The sequence below is a fragment of the Mchenga conophoros genome, linkage group LG16 (assembly GCF_057382185.1).
Source record: "Mchenga conophoros isolate Kocher_MC1m ecotype Shallow Benthic linkage group LG16, M_conophoros_male_GT1.1, whole genome shotgun sequence".
In the NCBI taxonomy this organism is placed as follows: Eukaryota; Metazoa; Chordata; class Actinopteri; order Cichliformes; family Cichlidae; genus Mchenga; species Mchenga conophoros.
The window spans coordinates 32689698-32712642 of NC_140541.1; the positions used below are offsets into that span (position 1 = coordinate 32689698).

At 44.0% G+C, this 22945-nt stretch overlaps 1 protein-coding gene across 7 annotated transcripts in view; it reads left to right on the top strand.

Annotated features, from left to right (window-relative positions):
* Positions 1-249: 249 nt before the first annotated feature.
* The window catches only part of hecw2a (HECT, C2 and WW domain containing E3 ubiquitin protein ligase 2a), a 45600-nt gene continuing 22904 nt past the window's right edge, over positions 250-22945 (top strand). For 2 of the 7 annotated variants that reach the window (XM_085249070.1, XM_085249075.1), the window contains exons 1-13: positions 255-909; positions 11024-11645; positions 15479-15586; positions 15815-15909; positions 17131-17197; positions 17613-17782; positions 18101-18240; positions 18387-18487; positions 18576-19429; positions 20943-21237; positions 21366-21458; positions 21773-21923; positions 22740-22846. In XM_085249070.1, coding sequence (XP_085105196.1) covers positions 11267-11645; positions 15479-15586; positions 15815-15909; positions 17131-17197; positions 17613-17782; positions 18101-18240; positions 18387-18487; positions 18576-19429; positions 20943-21237; positions 21366-21458; positions 21773-21923; positions 22740-22846 — 2560 coding nt within the window. In that variant the 5' untranslated portion in view covers positions 255-909; positions 11024-11266. The other 5 variants (XM_085249077.1, XM_085249072.1, XM_085249073.1 and 2 more) reach the window with 5 other exon arrangements.

Genomic DNA, 22945 nt, shown 5'->3' on the forward strand with positions numbered 1-22945 from the left:
TATATTAACAATATTTATTATTTATAACTGCTACAGATGTTTGGGTTTTTTTGCGGGGGGAGTAAAATTGTTATATACGTTTTTAGAGGCCCGTGAAACATGAATTTGTCATCTTGTGATATATTTTTAAATTTTATTATTCTTTGATTTTGTCAGACTTGGTCCTCTATAGAGCTTAAACGTTTTTAAATATAGTGCTTTAGTACTGTGTGTGTCTGTGGTGCAACTGTGGTGCAACTGTAGACAGGTAGACAACACTAAGCGCAGTCTCACTCTCTCTCTCGGTGGGACGTGTCCAGATTCACGCCCACTCTGGCATTTTCCCACATTAATATGCAGCGTATATACTGTACGTTATCGTCAGTCAAAAAACTACATCTCAGGCTCGATGATCCTCTGAAGAAATCCCTCCGCGCCCTGAAGAGGAGAAGTCGCTCCTCTGCAAACACCCTGCCGTTACGCCATCCTCCGGCAGGCTACGCTTTTCTCGTCCCTTCCTGGACTGACAGCAGCTGCTCAGCCCAGTCAGGTTTTGAGCATCTGCTGGGACTGCTGGGAGGACGTCGGCTCAGACTGCAGCGCACTGCGATGCAGAGAGGGGGGCACTGAGGCTGTGATGCCGGAGCTGTAATCCGTAAACCTGTGCGGACGGAGCGCAGGGTGGAGCTGGCGGAGTTCGTGCGCACACCTCTGGAAGCTGCTGCCGAAGAGGAGCCTCTGCAGCGCCGCAGCTTTGCACCGGGAACCCGCCTCGGTACGTGACTCCGAAACCGAAGCTGCCCCGGATCCCACAGGGAGGGGGGCTGTAGCGCGGCACCCCGCCCGTCTCGCCTCATTTGGACCGCACGGACCTGAGCCGTGATATTCGCGCACGGAACCCACCGAGCAGCCCGCACCTCTGCGCCAAAGGTAAGCAGCTCCGCGAGGCGCGGGGGCGCGTGCAAGCGCTCGTGGCTTCCAGCAGGCAACGAGAGCCTGTTGATGACGATGATGAAGGTGCTGCTTAGAGTAGCTGAACGCGCCGCTGAAGCGCCGCAGCACCGACTCCGCGCTGCTGTTCGATCGATTTCTGTGTCACGCGCGTGTCTCTGCACAGACGCGCAGAAAGGGAAAAATGACGTAGGGAATTCCCACAGTAATCCAATAGCGCGCGGCGACACCTGCACATTCCGCCAGTGCGGCGCGGCCTGCTGCCGCGCGCGGCCTCGCCAGCGGCGCGCGCGCGGACTGAAACGATTAAAGTTGGATGCGAGCCGTTATGTAACGTGATTCTGCTGACGCGGTTCGCCATGAGCGGGGGTTACCTCCACGTCCCCGCGGCTCGGGGGTGCTGCTCCCTGTTTACGTCCACGGCGGTTCAGCTCAGCCCGACGGGATCGATCTGAATCACAATCCATGAAAGTGCAAAAACATCACCTCGTGTGTCTCTGCACTAATGAAGTCCTCACCTGTTTATTTAAGGCAGAAGGTATTGGGGACATGTGGCAACATGTGGGCTTGAATACTCAGTCTACGTTTAATTTACCTGATGTAATTTTACATGCACATTTGAATTTGTCTGTTTAATCCGTAGAGGATAAAGTTGTTGTTTCTCACACTCACAACAACTCCGTCACCACTGGATGTAGCTCAGGATGCTGTAGGGCCACAAGGCTTACCTCTTTATGTAAGGCTGTACATGATTTTTATGCCTCCTCCCCCTGTCCCACACACTGAGGCACTGCTGCACTCTTTGAGTGGCTCAGATATTCAAAATTCAGTATTTCAGGGAATGCCAAACCTTTAATTTGCATCATCAAAGATACAAAATTCGTTTAGTAAATTATACTCTTATACTTGTTGTCCCACATTTACTTTCTTGTCATTTGGTCACACTGGTACACTGCCATGGTGTGCCATTTTGTGGCCCACAATGGGGGCTACCACATTAGCTACACACACCTTCAGAGTGGTCCAGTCTGACAGTGTAGATGCGCCAGCAGTGGGTTTAGTGGATCAGTGTTGAACACCAATGCTCCAGAAAGGGTCAGGGTTAGAAATGTGTTTCTAGTCCACGAAATAAATTGTGGTTGAAGAGTGTGGGACAATACATGAATGATGAATCACATGAGTCACATTTAACGACGTGATAAACACAAACATTCATGTTTCCATCCATGGTTTGTGGGATAAGCGAGCGGTGACAATTTTATGATAGAAACTAGTTATTTTCTGGGTCAGGTTCCAGTGTGATGATGAGAGGCAGTTTTGATTATGTAGCTTCACATCACAGCTTAACAAAAAGCCTTTCTGACTTTCAGCCATCAGGTAGGTAAACAACCCCACAGCAGAGTTATACTGTCCCATTCAGGCCCCAATCCCCCCATAGTTCCCCCTTTAATTTCAACATATTTGTGGTCCTAATTGAGTTTTGCTGTTGTGGAGCCTGCAGTGTCTTTGCTAAATTCCCCTTTGGGAGCAACTTTATTATAAATTGTTTATGCTTTGATCTGCTTTCAAGGTAGGGGTTTGGATGAAATCTGCAAAGCTGCAAGCACGCTCAGCTTTCTCAAAAATCTGATACTTGAAACAGATGCGTTACCCGAGATGAACTGGAACATGCAGAATTTCTGTTTTGCTCTTGCAAAGAAAAGAAAATTTCCTCACTTGACAGAATTTGACGAGGTTATGGGGGGAGGTTTGGTCCTGATATCTGTCCTGACTGAGACCCTACAGAGTCTTTAATGTTAGCTGCACGTAGGTCTACTGACTGAGGACTCAGTATACAAAGTAATTTGTAAAAGTGATGTGGAAAAACAGCATAAACTATCTTTTTGGCTGTTTCAGTTCTACACATGCCTCTTAAATAAAGTACTGTAGTAAATGCATGTGTGTTGTAATTGTTCTTCGAAAGCATATTAATATGGGATAAGTGTGATTTTCCCACTTTAATATGAACTGGATACACAGTACATTATGATTGGTGAAAAAAATAAAGCAGATGTGCTGCAGTTTGAAGAGAAAACCCCAACAATCAGATCATTTCCTGTTAGCAGCACTTAGTGACTGTAGGGAAGAAGAACTTCCTTTTAACAGGAAGAGACTGACAACAGAGCTGGGATCATGAAAGGACAGCCATGTACTGTGACATGCTGGGGATGTGAGAGGAAGATGAAAAGAAAAAAGGCAAGCATAGAGAGACCATGAATAACAAACAGGTGATATGGCTTTTTGTTTTGTTGTCTACCTCACTTCCTGTTTATTTTGAAATCTTAAATGCGCTTTAGTGAAGTCATGCTTTAATGAGGTCATGCCATTTTTCTTCTATACCTCTCTATCTTAGACCGTATGTTAAAAATGGCTACTGTGACATCACCTTTTGGTTTTAGACTCCATATCTTGAATCATTTAGTCTGCCACCATGTTGTCTTTTTTGGAGCCAGAGTTGACCATTTCTGGACGAGGGGTTGGAGTGCTAAGTTATCAGCTAATGCTACCAAGCTTGGTTATCAGTCTGCATCTATAAACTGGACAGGGTTATGTGCAGTCACAGATATCTACAAATTAAAGATAAGTATAAGACTGGAGGTCTCCTGATGTTAAAGAGGGAGTTCTTCCACCCCACAGTCTCCTAAGTCTTGCTCACAGGGAAACGTCCAATCGCTGGGGTTCTGGTGCTGTATGAATGAAAACGAGTTGGATATGATATCTTCAAATAGTATCATAGCAACAATTCAAATGGTATTTAACCTTTTATACAACTTTAACTATTAGTTAAGCGTTAAGGCAGGGTGTGCAGTTTTGTGGTTTGTAACAAAGTGAAGTGGAGCTGTATGGTGAGAAAGAGCTGGGTTATTGTTATCATTAAGCACCCTTATTGAGTCTTTTTTTAGATGGTTAGAAATAGAAGGAGACGATACGTCAGATGTTAAAATGGGCGAGGGATAGAGGGCTGTGTCACCCTGCAGTGATGTCACGAAACGGCTGACTGCTTTATGTGCAGGTCATCATTAATCCATGATTAACTTAACCCGCGAATAGCCAGCTGTCTCCTTTGGTTATTATAATTGTTGGTTTCGCAGATATTCACATTTCTGTAGCTGCTCTGTTAATATGAGATTCCTCTGTGGGTCTCAGCCTGATGCGCTAAGAAACTTTAGGTTTTGTGCTCGAATTTTAAGCATTTGGTTGCACAGCATAAATTTGTAATGATGGTCTGCACAGTCACCGGTGAATGAAGATGAGGAGTTAAAGTAAATAAAGAGAGCAGAATACAAATGCCTCGAGCGCAGCGTCTGTTTACAGTTTTTACACATCCACAAACAACCCACATTCCCATTTATAGTAAGCATTTTAAACTCGGAGATATCAATCAGCCTTCCAGCGTAAATGCTATTTTTGACTCCCCGAGGCCTGTCACATGGAGGGATACCCCCCTGAGGAGTGACTCATCCTGGACATTTACTCCCAGGGCGATGTGTTTAGAGGGAAAAAATACCCCGAGTGGGACAGCGCTGCACTTTTTCTGGGAAGTGGGAACACACCGGCACTGAAATACGTGTTCGCTCAGACTGACTCACAAAGGTGCATCTTCCAGTTTTAAACCTTTAAACAAAAGCATGTCTTCATCCACCTTTAGGGTCATCATGGAGCTCAGGGAGAGGATATTTTATGGTGCTGCATCTTTCTTGTGGATAGAAACAAGTGCTTTTAGTGTGTAAAAGTTATTTTTTTTGTGCTGGTTGTGTGATTTGTTCCTAACTTTGTGTGCCAAAGTATGTGTGTGTCAGCAGAGGGACCCCTCTGTGCCCCTGTGGAGGTGACTGCAGCACTTTACAGCCTGACAGAACGGGCACCTTGGGGAGCTGGCACACACACACACACACACACACACACACACACACACACACACACACACACACACACACACACACACACACAGGCAGAGAAACAGAGGGACAGTGAGTGAGAGGTGGAGAAATCCCTTTACTGACATCATGGCACCTACAGCTCACGGCACGTATCCAGATGGTGAAACGCAGGCGGTGAATTCAGCGATTATTTTCATTATTGATTCGTTTTAATGTTTGATGACCTGAATATTTTCCACTGTTAATTGTTTTCACCACCGAAGATCATGAAACTGGTGAAACTTGACCATCACAAAACCCGAAGTGATGTGCACGAGGAGCTGCAGGTGTAACGGGTGCATCTGTCTACGAGAAAATGATTGGTCGACAGATGATGTTGGGTCAGAGCTCCTTACGGGCGCCTATTTGAGCTCCGTGTGTGTGTCCTCAGGTCCAAGCCAAAGAAAAGCCTTGCTTGCACTTGTGTGTCAAGTACACAGACACTCAGATACCTGCACATATGAAAACACCAGAAAAGCAGCAGCAAAGGTTTTCATTTCTGATTGTCAGTTGTAAATTTTTTTTATAAAATGAAGCAACAGCTGTGCATAGACTGTATATAAAAGATGCACACACTTCCAGGTCTGAAAAGTGAAGTCAGCAGGGGGCGACTCCTGTGTTTGCGAAAACAAAAATTTATGATGTTCTGATGGTTTTATGGTCTCAGTTTTCAGTTCCAAGTCTTATTGAAAGCAGCGTGATGTTCATTTTGTAATTTATGATCTCCATTAGCGTTCACAAATACTATAAAAATGCTCAGCTCGAGGCTTCACAGCAGGACTTCACGAATCAGTGGGTGGTTGTCCACAGTTTATCCAAAAAAGTGTTTTTAAATCACTGTATTCATTTTAGAGGGGGAAAGAAAATAGTTGGTTTAGCTGCACAACATGAAGAAGTAAGTCAAGTACAGTTGAATGTGCAGATCTCTGGAGGACTTAATTTTTGATCCTGCAGAGCATCTATCCACGGGTACATTTCCTATAGAGAACAAAACTTTTTGGTTTTTGTACAAGGATTTAAACATGTTTAAGCAGCCTCGAGTGGCCATGAGAGGAACTGCACTTCAACGGCAGCTTTATTCTTCAGGCCCAGAGGTTAATGCAGATGTGGTGGGACCACGAATTGGCCTTAAATCCATCTGTGTCTTTCTTACTGCCAAGTAAAGGTTTAGTAATTTGCTCAGTAACAGATGGTCACTGTCGATTTCAGAAAATGTTAATCCCACTGAGTAGAGGTGCGTTTGCTTGGGAGTATTTGCAGCGAAGGATTAATACACATTTGTTGCAGGGTATTTGCAGCAGGACAGTGTAACTTACGTGAGATAATGTGAAACAACAGAGTTTAAAGCAACAGCAAATCTTGGTAGAGATAGAGCTCAACCCCAGCTTTACCCCTTACTGTAGTGTCACTTTTTGAAGTTGTTCTGTTACTTGCTGTTTGAACCAAAGCTCCTTTTTAAACTCAGAAAAAGATCAAAAATGGGGTTACAATAGACTCTTTTACAACTTTAACTATGTAAGAAGGTTTTGTACAATTTAATAGGTCACGGACTTGACGAGTAGAACCCCATATTTTTTATGACTGGCCAATCTATTCTGGAGGTTTGCTTCTGAATGCCTGTTAGAATGTAGTTTAATTATATGAGAGCATGTTTTATAGCAGGTATGTGCAGAATCTTAGAATTCTGACTTTAATCTCAGAATTTTGACTTTTTTCTCAGAATTCTGAGATTAAAGTCAGAATTCTGACTTTTTTCTCAGAATTCTGGAAAAGGAGAAGAAAAAAGATGTGCCCACTTTTTTTTTCTAGTCCCCTATACTGCATTATTTCTAATGGCCAGCAGGGGGCGACTCCTCTGGTTCCAGAAAGCAGGCAGATTGTATGGGAGTCTATGACAAAATGAGCCTCCTTCTCACTTTCTTTAATGAGCTCTATAAATGTCTTGCTAATGAGTTTATGGTCTCAGTCACTAGTTTTAAGTCTTATTTAAAACAACATGATGTTTTTTCAGTAAAATACGATCCCATTTAAAGTAAAACAGACAATATTTGAGGGTATACTTTAAGGTGGGACCTAACTTATGATTGGCAGGTGCATATCACTTTTTTTTTTAAAAAAGCAAGATGGCAGTGACTAAAATGTTCAGCCTGACATTAAAAAAAGCTTTTATTTAAAAAAAAAAAACTAACACTGACATTTGTGGTTTTTGTTTTTAAGGTGTCAGAGTCTCGATTCATGTTGGAAACTGCCATTTTGATCAGTTTTATAGGCTTTTAACTGTTAGTGAGGAGATATGTCTTGACAGCAGAAGCATGCTTTTTAGTATTAAATGAAAGAAAGGCAAAGAAAGTGTAATGAAATGGCTCACTGGTATGTTTTTGAACTGTGGTTGTGACAATAAGATACATGAGGCTTTGGAGAAGAAGAAAAGTAAATCCAGAATCTAACTAAACTAAACTCGATCAAATTCATTAATTGTTTAACCAGGGGAAAACTCATGGTGTGCGTGCAGTAGAGCGGTGCATGTGCCTTGTGTTGAGAGAACTGTGAGCTGTGCAAAGGGAGATGTACAGCCATAATGCTTCCATGGTGCCTGTCAGTCATGCCTGTCACTTGGGACGCTGGAGTTTTCCAGCTTCACAAACAACACTGAAAACGACCTGCCACGAAGAACGGCACGACAGCGATACCTGAATACCTAAACCTGCCATCTGGTTTTGGGAGCGTTCTCTGAAGAAACTCTTTTTGACAGGATGCGAGAAAACAACTATCCAGCAGAGTCTGGCACACTCCATCACCTCCTCTGCTGCAGATGTGTCTGCTGTTAGTATTCAGCGCACAGCGGTGCACTGTACAAAGTATTCAGTGCCTAATAACAGAGCAGCGCTCAAATGACGGCATTTGAGACATTTATCATCCCTGAGAAAAGCTGTTTGATTTTGGGGTTCTCATGCAAGGCTTTATCTATATTCACCTTCCTGAGAATCAATCGCTAATCCAGGTCAAACTGTGCAGGGCCGGGCTTCGGGATTATAATGGGAAGCAGGAGTCTTTTCAAAGAAAAAAAGCACTGGAATGGGTCCAGATTACTTAATGCTGTCTCCTGAGGTCATGGTTTGTTCTGTGCTGTTTGGAGCTGCTGCACGCACTCCTCATCCTCTCTATTTTAGTGAGCAGCCATGGCGTCTCCCGCTACACATCGGGGTTAGACAATGCCTGGCAAGAACTGCAGGAGGGGGCCGATTGGACCACAGGAGCGCTTACACAACCACCAAGCAGCTTCATATCTATTTATTTTTTAACTGAAGATGCCTCTGCTTGCTTATGAATGTTACCTCTCTCCCCTGCTTGTGCTATATGACTTTGGCCATGTGAGCACGTGATCTGGATTTACGTATTCCTGCATCTGTGATGAAGGTTTTATTCTGCCATAAATCCCTGTACGAGATCTGGGCTTGGTAATCTCGTTGAGTCAGGGACGTCCAGGCTTTCCTCATGACAAATGCAACAGATCTTATTTCAGCATCAGGCCCGGGATATTTCAGAGACACGCATGAATCACCTTCAGATTGATTTCCTGCTTTGCATGGTCAAGAGTTTCAGCTTACCTCATGGTCTTTGAGTGGAAATGAAACACTAATGAGAATGTAGTGAAAGACAGAAAGGAAGATGGTATTACTGATAAGAGGAAGCATTTATAATAGCAGCTGTGTGAGGTTTATACCCACTGTGAAGACTCAGTGTCACTTTCAATTTGATTCTTTTAGTCAGCAAAGAAAGATGGAAGTAGACAAAGTAAAGGAGAGAGCGTATGGCTGGAAAAAACACACTAAAATCAATGTTTAAGGAATATTTCAACATAATTGGGATGGTAAAAAAACTCAAACACCCTTTTTCTGTGCTCCTATATGGAGGACCAAAACTGCCAAGATTACAAATAAACTTTAAAAAAAAAATCCATAAATACAAAAATCAAATAACTTTACTATTACTGTTGACTTCATAGTTAACTAAACAGTTTAACAAACAATTACATAATATTTAGGAATATCACAATACCAAAATACAAGTAGAATTACGTGATTCTCGATACACTAAAACAAAATGATTGTCCCAGTGCTTAAAGATAAACTGTTTTATTAAAAGTCATTTTAAATCGCTGACATAGTGACATGGAGCAAAGCTGATTTCACAGTGCCAAATGAAAAACCAGAAAACATACGCTGATACCAAAACTTTTAGCCTATATCAGGAGCTTTATATAGGGGAGAGCAGATATTTGGATCGATCCGCCCACCTCTAGTTTTTACTACAGATATGATTTGTCTTTCAGGTGAGGGGTGTTACTCATACATATGTGTGAATGCATCTATGTGCACCGTGAAATAAGACCAACATAGAATTAGATAGTGCTGTTTGTACTTTAATTTATGCCATGAACTTTGTGACAAATACGTAACTCAGATGAGTTCCCAGCTTCATTGTGCTGAACTCCAGCAGGTAACTTAGGTGAGGTTCAGGTTAGAGTGATCCTTTAAGACGACGGAGCCGGGCAAGCAGCTGCATGGGCCACCATAGGGGCAGCCTGGTCAGCGAACTAACCAGTAGGGAAAATGTTAGATAGGACCGTTGCAAGCTATTTATTAGCTAGTTATTATTAGTCATTAACCAAACTTTCAGAATAAAAGCGTGGTGATTATCCAATAATATGCATGTACATTTGGGTGGAAGTTAAGACTGCAAAGGTAAAGAACTGAAATGTCAATGTATCTATCTATCTATTTTTTTAATGTAATAGCCTACATTTATTTAAATTTTGGGGTGCATTTAATGGCATAATTATTTACTAAGTCGTTTATTTATTTATTTTTCTCCATAGTTCTTTACAGTCATTTTTATTTTTTGGTCCAGATTAAAGAGCAAGCAGTGAGTTGTAGACCTGGTTGGCAGATTAAGTTACTTCTGGAGACTCGGTTTCATTTCTTTGACCTCCACCAGGTCACCCGCATCCTTTCTGCAGCTGGAGTTAGGTTTTGATTTTAAGCCAAAAGGTGTTACCTTTCAAATTAAATCTCATAGACATAGTTTTTGTTTGAGTGTCACAAATAAGAGACGTCCTACCTGTAACCCTAGCAGGCTGCAGTGACTTATCATAAGATAAAATGAAGCTCAGACCATCTAGTGATTCTTGTTTTTTTTTTAATACCATTAGTCTGACAACCTACTTTGAGGTCTGCAGACGAGCTGACAGTTTTAAAATGTTACCAGCGGCTCGGTTCTTGAGGCATACTTCAAATACCACAGATATCAAGCTTAGCTGAGACTGCAGCCCACATTATTTTCCAGTGACTGCACCAGGCATGCGTTAGCTAAATATTACCAAACCTTTTCTGCCCTTAAGAAAAGAAACACACACACATTTACCGCTAATGCTCCTCAGTCTAACTGATACCAGCCTCCCCCTGGCTAGACTCTGAAGTCACATGGCATCCTTTCTTTAAAAACAAAATGGCTGTGGTTGAGACTCTGACAGCGCTCCCAAGACACTTCCCAAACTGGCATCTGCTGATTGAAGAGCTTCCTGGGAGGCAGATACAGCTGCTTGTCGCCTCTCTCCTTTCTTTTACTGAGGCAGCCTACACTGACTGAAACCTTGTTGTAGACACGTGTGTGTGTGTGTGTGTGTGTGTGTGTGTGTGTGTGTGTGTGTGTGTGTGTGTGTGTGTGTGTGTGCTGTTTTAAAGATTTCCTTTTCCAGCGGTCTCGTAGAGATAATGCATTCCAAATGAGATCATTTCAGCCTGCTCTTCTCCTCATGTGGGCTGAGTGTTTCTAGCAGAGAGAGCGAACACACGGTACGCATCGTTCATCATTCAAAGAAGTAAATAGTGCATTAAATTAATGAAAGAAAACTTAAAATGAGTGTTGGAATGGTGATGTTGGAAGAGGAAGGTGCCGGGTTACTTGTGTCTGTGACGGCTTCTTTGACAGCAAACAGCCGCTCCGGTGACGGATGTTTGTTCAGCCATTTGTTGACTGCAGTTCGCGCCGTGCAATCACTGCTTTTGTTGTGCCGGAGCAATTTTGTAGCTCACTGAGTTTTGTCTGTCTTTCTTTTCTTTCTCCATCCTCAGGTTCTTAATGCCACTGGATAACATGAACTAAGTAAAGAGTCGACTGTTTAGCTTCATTAAGGGACGAAAACGGATGAAAATGCACAGCTTTGTGGATCAGGAACCCACACATCACTTCTAGACAAGAGGCAGATAAATCAGAAACATGTGTCATCGCTTTGGTGACCGTCCGGCTCAATAAGAAGCTCATCTCTGCCTCTACTTCTCGGCTCTACTCATTAACTGCTTTCACTTGTTGCCAACATGCGTCCTTCCCTCGCCACAGCGGTCCTGCCACCCAGGACCCGTTCCCACAATCCACCCAACCTGTCCGTTGGGGGCCGCGAACACCTGTCGGCCCCACGAAGGCGCAGCCCGCATCTCCGGCACACCCTCAGCCCGGAGAACCTGCGGACTCTGGCGGAGAGGGGCGGGGCGGCTGTAGATACCGTGTCCGTGGTGAGCAGCCCCATCGGGCTTCCGCGGGCAAACAGCGACACTGACCTGGTGACATCCCAGAGCCGGTCCTCGTTGACAGCGTCCACTCTGGAGTACACGCTGAACCGTGGCCAGAACCTCGTCATATCCTGGGACATAAAGGAGGAAGTGGATGCTACAGACTGGATCGGGCTGTACCACATCGGTAAGATGATGCAATGGCAAGTAAAGGAACTTTAATTTGTGTCAAATCTCAAGTCAGTGCCTCCCAGCACATTAAGAAACATTACAATATGGCTACATTAGAAAATTATTGGATTCAGAAGGAAATGCAGCAAGGCGATGATCCTGGTATCTAAACATAGGTAAAAAAGCTGTTTAATAAAGCCGCCTATCCAACACAGTGATACAAGCCTTGAAAATTTACACAAAATGCACTTTTTAAAGTTTTCTCCACTAAATTATGAGAAAACCGATCAATCATCCAGGCTACCAGTGATTTTTTCTGCTCATCAGAGACATTAAACTGGGGCATTTTATTCAAACTATGTTAGATCACAAAATGCTGATGCTCAGAAATGCTTATAAATAAAAAATGTGCGGAAAAAACGGATTTGGCTTCAGATTGTGAATTCTGTTGTGTGTGTAAAACGGATCATAAATGTCATGTGGACTTATCTCCTTATACTTACGACATATCCTGGAGAGAAAAAAAAATATTACATTTCTGTAACTCTAAAATATTACACTTAGCTTGAGCACAGAAGTTTGCTTGGTTTCATTAAATATCCTAAAGTTACTGTAGAAAAGCAATCAGCTGATTCTGAGGGGGTCAGATGGGAGCTTTTCTCAGATTTAATCAGTCTTATATGGGGTGACCTGAAAATGACACACGTCTGGGACAGCTTATCTCTCAGATCAGTGTTGATGCTGTTATAATGCTGATATCTATGCAGAGGCGAGGTGTATGTGCTCAGACAGTAGAGCAGGTCCACTGATTGGAAGGCTGGCGGTTCGATAGTGTTCGACTTCATCTCAGGGCACTGTCATTGCAGCCTAAACTGAACTTAAGTTTTGCATATTAATAAGCTCAACACTGGTGTTAACGCAAGGGGTAGCAGACCTGTTTATCCACTGTGCTCTTCTGAGCTCATCTTTGTAGCTGTTTTTAGGTGATGCCAGCCCCGATGGCTCATCATACAATCTACTCCCTTTGATTTTAAAAGTAAAACACGCCTGGCTTTCTGCTTTCCATTGTTAAAAGTACTGCTAATACCCAATATAGACCTGGAAGGGTGGATAGAAGAGGTGGTGGCATTATATGTCAATATATGTCAAATCCATTGCTAGTGACTCTGTAACTCTGACAGTCCATAAAGGTAAAGGCTATCAACGTGGGTGTCACATATTGGTTGGCTGTTACAGACCCCACTCGCCTCAGATGTTTTTCTGCAGAAAGAGTCCTCAGCTTTCAGGGTATGCTGGATTTAGCAAATACAGGGCGTAGAAACTCAGAGTCTAATCCAGAGTTAGTTTAGCTGTTCAAATTGTTGTCTTTATATTTAAGAATTTGGCAAAAGTATAAAAAACTAATATACCACTGAAAGGAAACTAAATTAGATTATAACACTCAAATCTACAGTTTGATTGCTCTGGACGTTTCGATAGGTCGATAACTAGCTCTAAATTTTGAGATAATAAACTAAAATTTTGACTTATGGTTAAGAAAATGTGTTTTCTTTATTGGCCTCCATAAATTTCTTCCCACTTCCCACGTATGTTATCAGAACGCGCCAGCTAAATGATTGTTTTTCCCAGTCACTTTAACTTTTACGTGTATTTTTACCACTGAATCTGTTTTGCTGAACTCTTTGGCAGCTCGCCGTCATTCAGAGCTGACTTGACCCTGCGTGTCCTCGAAGCTTTTCGGCTGATCCTGATGTTTTGTTATCGAAATCTGTCGATAGCTTGGTGCAGAGTCTCGTGCAGGAGCTTCCAGCAGCGAGTCAATACTGAAACATTAGCTGTTGAGACTTTACACCGGGCCTGGAGGCTGAGTCAACGTGTCACGGCTCTGCCTCGGTGTACGATAACACACACACCATCACAAAGCACGCACGAGCCGGGTGGTCTCCAATAATGTCCGCTAATCCTGCTTAGAGACAGGAATCTGACAGGGAGGAAATCCGTCGACCTGAGTGCTGAAGAGGGCTATCGGGCTCACGCAGATCTGTCCACGATGGTGAAAGCTAATACAGGAATCAGAGTGTGAAACCAGCACACCGGTGATCAGTCCACTCTGTTTTGATCACGTAGTAAAGATCCAAAAGAGATCTGCTGCTCTGTGATTGAAAGCAGATTCTTATTCTTATTTTTTTATGTCTGAAAAATCTAAGTGTGGTGTACTGTCCACCATGCGTGTTTACACACTGCTGTGATCTCAGCTTCTTAACCCCCTCTTTCAAGCTATTTTTATTGGCTGTGCACACATGGCTGGTATGGGGTAATGGTGCTGAGGTATTTAGCACAAATATTAAAAAGTGCACAGAAGCGAAGCTTGAAGTTGCTGGTTGCTGATGTGTGTGTGTGTGTGTGTGTGGGCCTAATAATAAGCTGTAAGTATAAACATCCAAAATTGCACCGTGATCCAGCACACACATCAGGTGCACACACAGGTAACCATTAAAAAGTATCCCACTCTTGCACGTCTTTTAAGACATAGCAGGCTAGAATCTGTGCAAATATACAGAATATTTTACCTCATAAGCCAAATTTTGCTCAGGATACAGCAGTCAAATGCCCTTTTGGAGCAAAGTTAGTGTGAAATTACTGCCTAATGATAATGTTAACCTGCTGCACGGCAGCTCATAATAAGCCAGAGTGTTACCTTCATCTGGGTGCACAGATATAATACTCCAAATTGGCACCCCGTGGTTTAGGCGTTAAATTTCCTAATGAGGGGCTGCGAGGACATTAATCAGGGTCAGATGTATGCATGAGTCTCTTCTGCGTCATGGTGAACCCAGTTTCCAACTCAAGTTAAATTTTTGTTTCTAACATAGTTTTTGAAAAATATTCTGACCACATTAAACACGGGGATCTCTGCCACGGTCATAAATTTGCCTTTTCATTGTTCACTGAAGCAAATAATGAACGTTGTCTCTTTACCCCAGATAATTACAAAGTGACGTTGAGGGAGAACTCCAACTCTGAGAGCTGTTCATCAGCATGATGGACTGTGTTAGTGATGGATAATGAGCTTCAGAAAACAATGGGCGCCTTTGGTTTTGGAAAGGTCAGACAAACCTGCCGCACAACAGACGGCAGTAAATTCTGGACGGCGTGAAATTACTCCTATAAAGGACTCGACTTCGTGATGGTTTTAACTTGTTTACCAGGCGATCAGTTTAATTTCTGTTGACCTCTAAGACTTAACCCATCTGGATAAGCTGATTACATTTTCCAGACATTTCCTTCCTTGTTGGTAAAACTGTCTGGGGGCGGTGGGGCGTCAGGTCACTTCATATCGATCATAAGGCCGCCAGGACTTCATTACCTTCTCCGGGGTCTTATACCCCAGAGGAGACACCACTTTCCTTGACTAAGCAGACATTCAATGATAAGCTACCTGCCCTCCCCTCCTCGCCTCCCCTTCAGACACACTGGCATGCTCACACACACACTTCCACCAGTCAGCTGAGTTTGGTGCTTCATTAATCTGTGCGCAAAAGTGCTACGTACAGCGGAATTCCCCCTCCCCGTTTTTAACTCAGAGGAAGTTTGGAGTTTGTCCTTCTGTTTGGAGGTTACAGGGAGGCTATTTTGGGAATGGATTTCACTGATTAAAGGCAAACTTGTGTTTTGGAAGACAGAGTCCGCAGACTAAACACGCTGAAAGGCAGAACAGTTTTGCACTGCAGCGGCACAATGCAGAGCATGCTGTTTGATTTAACTCACATTCTTTGGTCTAAAAATAAATGCTGCAAGAGCCGGATGTGTCTAAAGCAAGAGTGAACTAACACATTTACCCTCCTGCAGATGAAACCAGTCCATCCAACGTGTGGGACTGCAAGAACAGAGGGGTGAATGGCACCCAGAAGGGTCAGATCGTGTGGAGGCTCGAGCCCGGGCCCTACTTTATGGAGCGTAAGTTGGTTATTGAAAAGTATCTCTGCACTTCTTGCAGTTCTTGCTATAAAATATTTAAAATGATCTAAATGGTCGCCAGTGATGATTTAGACCTCACTGAGTGTAAAAATTACCTCCAAATCAAAGGAGAACATTTAGAATGAACCTCCAGGTGCAGCTGAGCTTTAAAGATTTTTCCATGTGATGTTTTTAAAGGGCTGTAACTCTTTTTTGCTTCCTCTGCAGCTGAGACAAAGATCTGTTTCAAGTACTACCACGGAGTGAGCGGAGCCCTGAGAGCCACGACCCCGTGCATCACTGTGAAGAACCCAGCAGTCCTGGTGTGTGAGGGAGGGATCGCACTGATCAATCACTCTGAGATTTATACATGTGAAGTCTGGAATATGGTGGGGATAGCTGGTTATGATTATCGTGATTGTAATAGCTCCAACCATAAAACAACAAAACAAACCAGACTTAAATATCATTAATGTCCCCTTCAAGTTCATATCCTTTAACACCTCTGGACTGCATCCAGCTGTTTCTGTTATTTGTGGATGCTTTCCTGGGATTCCCGTTCTTGGTATTTGTACGTATGTGTGCTGAATTTCGTCCTCTGTATTAAACGTGAACTCTTGAATTTCTGACAAAGCTGCTGCGCAAAGTTGAGATCTTTACAGGAGGATTTTGCAGCAGGACTCCTCTCTAACAGCTCTGAATGGTGTTCCCACGGCCTTCCTGACCGGATGTACCATGTTTCCGCTTGGACATTGTGGAGCTCAAACTACCATTTGATCGCTGAGTCGGAGACATGAAAGTTGAGTCAGTAGGAAATCGTCTGTGAGAGTTTTTTGACAGCAGTAATGGAAACCTACCCTTCTTTACCAGGCGTGGTTCTTTGTCACTTCCTGTTTTTAAAATAAAACCTGAGTTGAAGACTCATGGTTGTGACACACCAGGAGAGAATCCCAGATGCTCAGATGGAAGCGGTCAGAATGGACTTCCAGGATATGACCTAAAGCAAGCAGCAAGCCTGGAAGTGCTCCTTTGAAAGGAAGATCAGCTTTAACTCAGGAGTCGTGGACCTTCTCCAGTTTCTGAAAATAGCAGATGTGGGTGGTTTTTGGATATTTCAGTATGCAGGACTGATTTTGAAGCCATTTATTTCACGTTTCTGCACGTTGAGCTATCAAACAATGAACTGCCTTCATTGGCTCACTGTCTGCCTTAAGAAATCCTGTTATTTATCATTCTCAATAATGGAGCCTCACGGTGGTTTATATGGCATGTTTCATACTTTTCAGTTGATTGATGACTCAATATTGAGTCGTCTGTGACCGTAATCAATCCCACATAAATGCTGAGATTTGGCTCCTCGCTGATGCACTGCTGTCTGCGTTCAGTTCTAATTTATTCCCTCAACCTTCAAAGTCGTGTCCACAGTTATGATTTAAATTCCTGTGAATTCAGTAGGACGTGTGTGTGTGTTTGTGGTCCTTGGAAAATATGTGCTCCATGTGTTTTATAGCATCTAAAGTGTGATGTTGTCTCTTCTATCTCAGGTGGAGGGGCTGGCTGAGCAGGTCGGAGTCGAACATCCTCGTAAACTGATCAGCTTCACTTTGACGGGTGAGTTTAGCAGTTTTGCTAAATGCCTCTTTGCAAATATTTCCAAATCTGGAAGAGCCACACCATAAATCCCAGAACAGATGCTTGGATTTTAACGGAGTGATCCATCTTATCTTCATCTGTGTCTTACAGTCCCTTTGGGAAACACTAGAGTAAACTCGAGTAAACACAGAGGCCTTGGTATTGAAGGGTTTTTTTCCCCACCAGAGAGACTCTGAAGTTTTTATCAGTTTCCCAATGATGATATCAGGTTCAGTTTAATTAGTTTAAAAGAATGGGATGTCCACCTCACTTACCCAAACCACTCGCCTTTGTTAGCCATGATGCATCTGCAGGTCAAGCCGCGCACAAGCAAAGGAGCGAGAACAATCCTTTGCTTTGATATTCGTCTCTCTCGTCATCTGTTTTGTTGCAGACCTGCGTGCTACTGGCCTGAAGAAGGGGATGTTTTTTAATCCTGATCCGTACCTGAAGATGTCAATCCACCCAGGGAAGAGGAGCGTGTTCCCCGTCTTCAGCCATCACGGGCAGGAACGCCGATCAGCTATCATCGCTAACACCACCAACCCCATCTGGCATGGAGAGGTGACGTCGTTTAAACTTTTTCAAGCTCTTTTTGAATGCTACTTTGCACTACTGTTAATTAAATGCATTTATATTAAAACAGGGGACTATATCATGCCACAGGTTTTGATAGACTGGCATCCAGGATTGGTATTTAATACAGACTGATATTGGTCTGTTTTTGGCTTTTGGCTAACCTAAAGATAAAGTGCCTTGAGTTTTCTGCTTGCACCCCATAATCTCCAGTAAGACTGTCTTTTTGAAATACTTCTAGCATCAAACTCATGATGTGTTTCCCTCTTTCTTTTTTTGCACATCGATGCTTTTGCCTCTCTGCAGAAATACACATTCGTGGCCCTGATGACGGACATCCTCTACATTGAAGTGAAGGACAAGTTTGCCAAGAGCCGGCCGATCATCAAGCGCTTCCTTGGCCAGCTTACGATCCCTGTGCAGCGGCTCATTGAAAAAATACCCGGGTAGGTGGAAAATGTGCAGACACAGGCGAGTAGGAGCTCACTCATAGAGTCACGCACACATAAACAGACCTTCATGTGTACTTTATCTGTGTGTGCAGTGTAAAAGACACACAGGTCTCTCTTTTTTTGCTTCTTTAACTGTGCAGAGTCCAGCCGGTCAGTTTCTCTCTGTGTCGACGCTTGCCCACTGAGCACGTTAGTGGACAGCTGCAGTTCAAAGTTGAGCTCACCTCGACAGGACCGGATGGTAAGTTTGCCTCTCAGCTGTGGTTAAATATTCATGACTTCACACTTTCTTGGAATTTGTTTTCACTAACATGTTCTCCCGGCTGTAGGTGCCTCTCCTGACTCCATCATCGGTGTTTCATCCTTGAATGGAGCTCCAGGGACTCCTTCTGATGATGAAGACCTGCCTCATCACCTTCCAGGCTTGGTCTCAGCAGGCCCCTCTCCTACGGGCTCCCAGGGCTCCCAGGGCATGGGGGAAGGCGCTACCGCAGCCTGTCTGGAAAAGGAGCTGCCTTTCATCGGAGCAGAGGGCAGATTTGGGGATACTGAAAGCATTGCAGGTCATGAAATGCTCCAAGGGTCATTCAGTGAGAGTCTGGATGCTATTGAGGCCCCTAAAGGACCTGGTGAACGACCTCTGGGTGCCGCCTCACCTAAACTGCGCTCTAGTTTCCCGACACACACAAGGCTGAGCGCCATGCTGCATATCGATTCAGACGAGGATGAAGAAAGATCCGGAGCCAATGACATCACTCCGGTACCCCTGTCGCCGCTGCTAATGAACGGAGAGCCTCCTGATGCCCGTGGTACTGATGAAGACGACACTGAGGGGCAGCAGGAGCCTGAGCGACCGGTGGGGTCAGTGTTGGAGGCGGGGCCAGTGGGTGGAGGTGCTAAGGCAGAAGACACGGCCCCCGAGGCCCAGGCTGCCGCAGAGGCCGTTGCTGGCACGGACTTAGAGGATGTTTTGGAGCAGGATGTTTTTCTTGAAGTGGAAGAGGTTCCATTCACAGAGGCTGCGTCCCATGATGCTTTGTCAGAAGGTGGAGACGCTCCTGAGCAAGGAAGGATGGCTGGCGAGGAGCCCTTATCAGAGATCGATAGCTGCTCAATGGCAACAGCCCCCCAGACGGTCTTCTCATCTTCAGACAGCTGTCCAGTCACACTGACCACCGCTGTGGTGCGTTTACGGGAGCAAAATTTACTGCTTTGTTTGAACCATTCCTGCAAAAACATTAAAACACAAAAGGTTATTCATTCCAAACACCAGAAGTATTTGTTGAATTTAGATGCACTTCACACACAAACACAGTGTCACTGCCTAAATCTGCCATCGGGGAGCAAAAGAAGTTAACTTGCTAGCTAAAAGTATATGAGAAACTTACTCAGCTTTTCACACTGCTGATGACTTTATGATCTCAATTGCAATTGGAAGTGTAGACTTTTTTGCCACGTCCTGTTATAATTTGTGGTCATTGCCAAGTTTTTAGCAGCCAGGACTGTCCATATCCAGATGAAACCCCAGTAAGCTTGGTTTGCGTCCTGCGTCCAAATACTGGATGGATATGGCACACTGATGGACATATCTGCTAGTGCATCTAAGAAAACTAAAAGCACAGTCCTCTTGTAATTAAACTCTAAATTTAGATTCTAGTTAAATGTCTTTATTTCTGCTGTAAAATCTGACATTTTAACACAGCAGTCTATAAGGACTGAGTCACATTTGGAGCCAGCCTCCAGTGGCCATTCAAGGAACTGCAGTTTTTAACACTCCCACACTTTTAGAGTGGACAGCTGGTAAGTGTGGAAAGTCTGCTGTACATTTAATTAATTACTAAGTAAAGTTCACCGAGTGTCTGAAAAATTAAGCAAGGAAGTGCCTTTGTCCCCCAGCAGGGGGCGACACCTCTTCTTTTAAAAAGAAGCGTATGGGAAGATGATCCTTTGGCTGGCTTGCACTATAACCACAGCAAACACTTTCTTAAAGAGTTCACGGTCCCAGTTATTTTGTAAATTCAGTCTCATTTAGAATAAAAAAACGAAGATAAGCAGCATGTGCTGGCCCCATCTCTGACGTGCAGTGTTCTTGGCTTCTCGTCAGAGCCACACCTCGATCATTGAGGCTTAGCCAAAGCACATCAGAATATGAACATATATGTCAGATATGACAATATGCCACTGTGGTTAAATCCTCTGAAGAAGAGTTTCTCCATTTGTTTCATTTTTAATGTGCAGCCCAAGTGCCATTAGTTTTCCCGCAGTGCTCAAACAGAACAGCAGGATCTTGTGGTTCTAGTTCTTTTATTAAAGGACACAGAGATCTAATGCACCACTGCCACCCTGCTTTCACTGTCGTGTGGTGGGCTAATGCTGTACACAGGCTCATGGAGGTCTTTTGTCTGTCTTGTATTGTCCCTATAGAGATGTTCTGGGAACAGACTGTGAGTGGGAACCAGTGATCTGTTTCCATTTTCCACTGAATTTTTATCACAAATCTTCCATGATTGTTTCTTTTTGAGATGCGACGCCTACGCACTGACACATATTTGCATGGAGTCAAACTTTTGTTGCCCTGGTTACGGAGCCAGCTCTGCCTCATGCCGTGAGATATGGACTCCTTTCATATCTGTATATATGTGACTGAATGATTTTGTGATTATTTTGCCATCTCTTTAAACGCTTATATTTTCTAGGAAGCAGAGGAGGGAGCAGAGACCGCCATAGATCCAGGGGGAGACATAGACTCTGCTGCACCGCCGACCAATCAGGCTGTAGATGGTGAAGGGCAAGGTGCCGCTGCTGAAGCTGAAGCACCGCCGCCGCCACCAACTAGCGAGCAACAGGAGGTGGAGGAGATCAGCGTGAGGAGGCTGAGTCTGCAGGCTGCAGGGGGCGTGGCTGAACAACAGGAAGGCGAGGCAAAGCCATCTGAGGAGGCGGGGTCTGCAGATTCAGAACAAGTTACCACAGAAACAGAAGGAGAGGAAGGTAGTACCGTTTACACAAATCTCCAAAAGTCGGTCACCACAGTTTTTGTTGGACATTACAACCCATGACATTTTCATCCCGAGTTAAAACAAAGTTCCCTCTGTGTGCTGTGTGTTTCCTGTGCTCAGGTGCTCACGTTAATGGACATCCTGTGCGTTCACTTCCTTCTGTGCGTCACGACATCCACCGATACCAACGTGTGGACGAGCCTCTGCCTCCCAGTGAGTGTGTGTGTGTCTGCATGCCCTGTACTGTTCAGTGTGCGGCAGTGTGTGTTTCTATTCACGCGACCGTCCCGTGTCCACATCTGTTGTTCACATGCGTCGCACTGAGTCAGCCTGACAAACACTTTGAAACCCCAAATCAGCCACAGAATGACATCATGGATGCAGTGATTCCCGACGTAAACACACATTTATCCATTTTCCTCATTTCAGATTAAAAATTAAATTCCTGAAGTGTGTTACTTTCAACAGTTACATTCAGTTCAAGCCATTAAACACCTGCTTTATCTCCATTTTTAACTGCCTCTCAGACTGGGAGGCCCGGATCGACAGCCATGGGAGGATTTTCTTTGTGGACCACGTCAACAGGACCACCACGTGGCAGCGGCCCACCGGACCTCCTGCCCCACAGGGCCTGACCCGCTCCAACTCCATTCAGCAGATGGAGCAGCTGAACCGCAGGTGGGCTTTGAGGGGAGAAATCATGAACTTTCTCCGAGGACTGGGAGCTTAAGGAGGACCGGGATCTAGATAACGTTAAAGAAATCAGTTTACCCCCCAAGTAACTGTAGTTTAACTCAAGAAATTAACGTCTAATGCAGATAACACAAAAAGTCAATGGCATACAGATGCAAAAGTGGGTGGGTCCTGAGTTAACCTCTTCTTAAATTGCGGTGAGTGATACAAGTAATTATCAGTAAGAGTACAGGATGCCACTGATTGACATGTGACACTGTTAACTACTGAACCAAGGCCTGAAAGCTCCTTGAACACCTTTGTAGATGTTTAATGGGTGACCAAGCTTCAGATTTCTGTCTCTAGAAACTCCCACAGATGTTTTTAATCACTTGTTGTTGATCTAAAGTAAAAGAGATCCAGATGTTTTCAGAAACATATTTTCCTAATGGAAGAAATATTTTCCAGACGGTCCACTGTTTTGGTCTTTTTAGCTTTGAGGTAACAGATAACAGGTAACCTGAAGCATCTGGAAGTGTCCAGTGGTGTGAAGTGGTGCAAATCCTTGATTAAGCCAAGGGTTCCTATCTTTAAATAGAAAGTGGGTTCTAAATAAAACAGTGAGACCGATCTGTGTATGTTGGTGAGACCTGCAGATATCTCTTTGTTTTTGTTTTTTATAATCTGCCTGTTTTTAAGCTAATGTACCTGTGAATAAACAGAAGTTCTCACACTTTCAGAAGAAGAAAGCTTATGCATGCTTCATTGTCTTTGCTTCCTTTGGGGAGCAACTGAAAAGCTAAAGTCACTGTTTGATGACAGATATCAGAGCATCAGGAGGACCATCACCAACAGCGATCGGTCAGAGGAAAGCTCCGTCGACCTGGTTCCTGAACCTGAAAGCGAACTGATGCCACACTCCATTTCTGGTTAGTTCATCTCACAGACAAATGCAGTAATTAAAGGTTTCATTGACGAGAGATTTTACGAGGAAACATTTGTGCAATTAAATGAGTCACCTCTGGAAG